The sequence below is a fragment of the Papilio polytes genome, unplaced genomic scaffold (genome assembly GCF_000836215.1).
Source record: "Papilio polytes unplaced genomic scaffold, Ppol_1.0 DF821845.1, whole genome shotgun sequence".
Classification (NCBI taxonomy): domain Eukaryota; kingdom Metazoa; phylum Arthropoda; class Insecta; order Lepidoptera; family Papilionidae; genus Papilio; species Papilio polytes.
The window spans coordinates 1,986,605-1,987,888 of NW_013527359.1; the positions used below are offsets into that span (position 1 = coordinate 1,986,605).

Below are 1,284 nucleotides of genomic sequence, written 5' to 3' on the forward strand. Positions count from 1 at the left end.
GGTGCCATCAGTTGCTGTAGATAGCCGAGGCAAGGCAGAGCGACTTGCTGCAGCGCGAATTGGTGAGCTAGAAAACGCATCCTGTTATAGTTTTTCCTTTGGTTGTTATAGTAGTAAATACCTTAGTGCATAGTAGTAAATACTTTACTTACAAGTAGGCGAGGCACTACTGATGCCGGGTATACCAGCTATAGCTTCAGTTTTTAACAAAGAACTGACTGCTGGTGCGATACCCGCCACTTCTGTCAGTTGAGGACAACACCTGTTGAAGATGACGTGTTTCGTGTTAATCTCTAAATCGCCTGTTTTAGTTGTAAATAAAAAAGTATTTCATATAATAAATAACTCACCAGACCCAAAGTTTAACGATACATCTAAGTCTGGCTTCCCAACAATCCACTGAATCTTGTACCTTGACTAAGGACCCGAGTAGTAGTACCAATGGACGAACCTGATAAAAATATAGAATGATTTTAGAAAGTATTTAAACTTGAAATGTACAACGGTTACTGCGCTATAGTCTCTTTCGCATGGTATTTTTTCTTACAGAGTTGTTGTGGTCCTGCGAGGCGGCGTGGCCCATCAGCGAGAGCGTGATGCGCTGCGACAGCAAGTGGCACAGCTGCTCGGTGGCGGGCAAGTTGTCGCGTGTCACCAGGCAAATAAGCGCGCGTACTTCTTCTTGACACTGTGATATACAAAGGAAATTGATTACATACGAACAGAGACGAGAAAATTGTGTTAAAAAAAAAAGAATGGAAAATAGATGGGAGAAAGTAAGAGTGGATAGAATAGGGTGGAGTGGAATGGTGTAAGGGTCGTACCTGTGGCGTCCCGCGGTGTAAGTTGTGATGAACGAGCTCGTGCACGACCCCGAAGCGGCAGAGACGCTCGCGATGCTCCGGCTGAGACGCGAGTGCGCGCAGCAACGTCAGGCACTGCTCTGCGCTCGCTAGTGAACATCCATAGCAACCTCCACCTGACTCTGCACATACAAATTAATTATAGTTCAGCTGTAAAAATCCTAATAAGAAAACACCGCAGTTAGCGATTTCAAATACCTTTAGTCATATCTCCGTCGTAAGTTTGAACCAAACCAGCGTACACGGGCAATGTTTCACCCTTTAATTGCTCGCTTTGGGATCTATCGTAGGTGACTAATTCTTTTCTGTAACAAAATCACATTTAATGTTAAACCACATGTAAAATGACAAAAACATAAGTAATATGTTAACTATGCTGACCTGCAAGCGAGAACCTTCTGTATGATCTTGGAGAGGTCTT

At 43.7% G+C, this 1,284-nt stretch overlaps 1 protein-coding gene across 1 annotated transcript in view; it reads right to left on the reverse strand.

Moving 5' to 3' along the window:
- The window catches only part of LOC106107782 (E3 ubiquitin-protein ligase UBR4), a 34,224-nt gene that overhangs the window by 6,701 nt on the left and 26,239 nt on the right, over positions 1 to 1,284 (reverse strand). Inside the window, exons 58-64 of the mRNA XM_013288785.1 lie at positions 1,245 to 1,283; positions 1,062 to 1,168; positions 825 to 985; positions 548 to 688; positions 351 to 451; positions 153 to 262; positions 6 to 67 (exon numbers count right to left, since the gene is read on the reverse strand). Coding sequence (XP_013144239.1) covers positions 6 to 67; positions 153 to 262; positions 351 to 451; positions 548 to 688; positions 825 to 985; positions 1,062 to 1,168; positions 1,245 to 1,283 — 721 coding nt within the window. The remainder of the gene's footprint in view (positions 1 to 5; positions 68 to 152; positions 263 to 350; positions 452 to 547; positions 689 to 824; positions 986 to 1,061; positions 1,169 to 1,244; position 1,284) is intronic.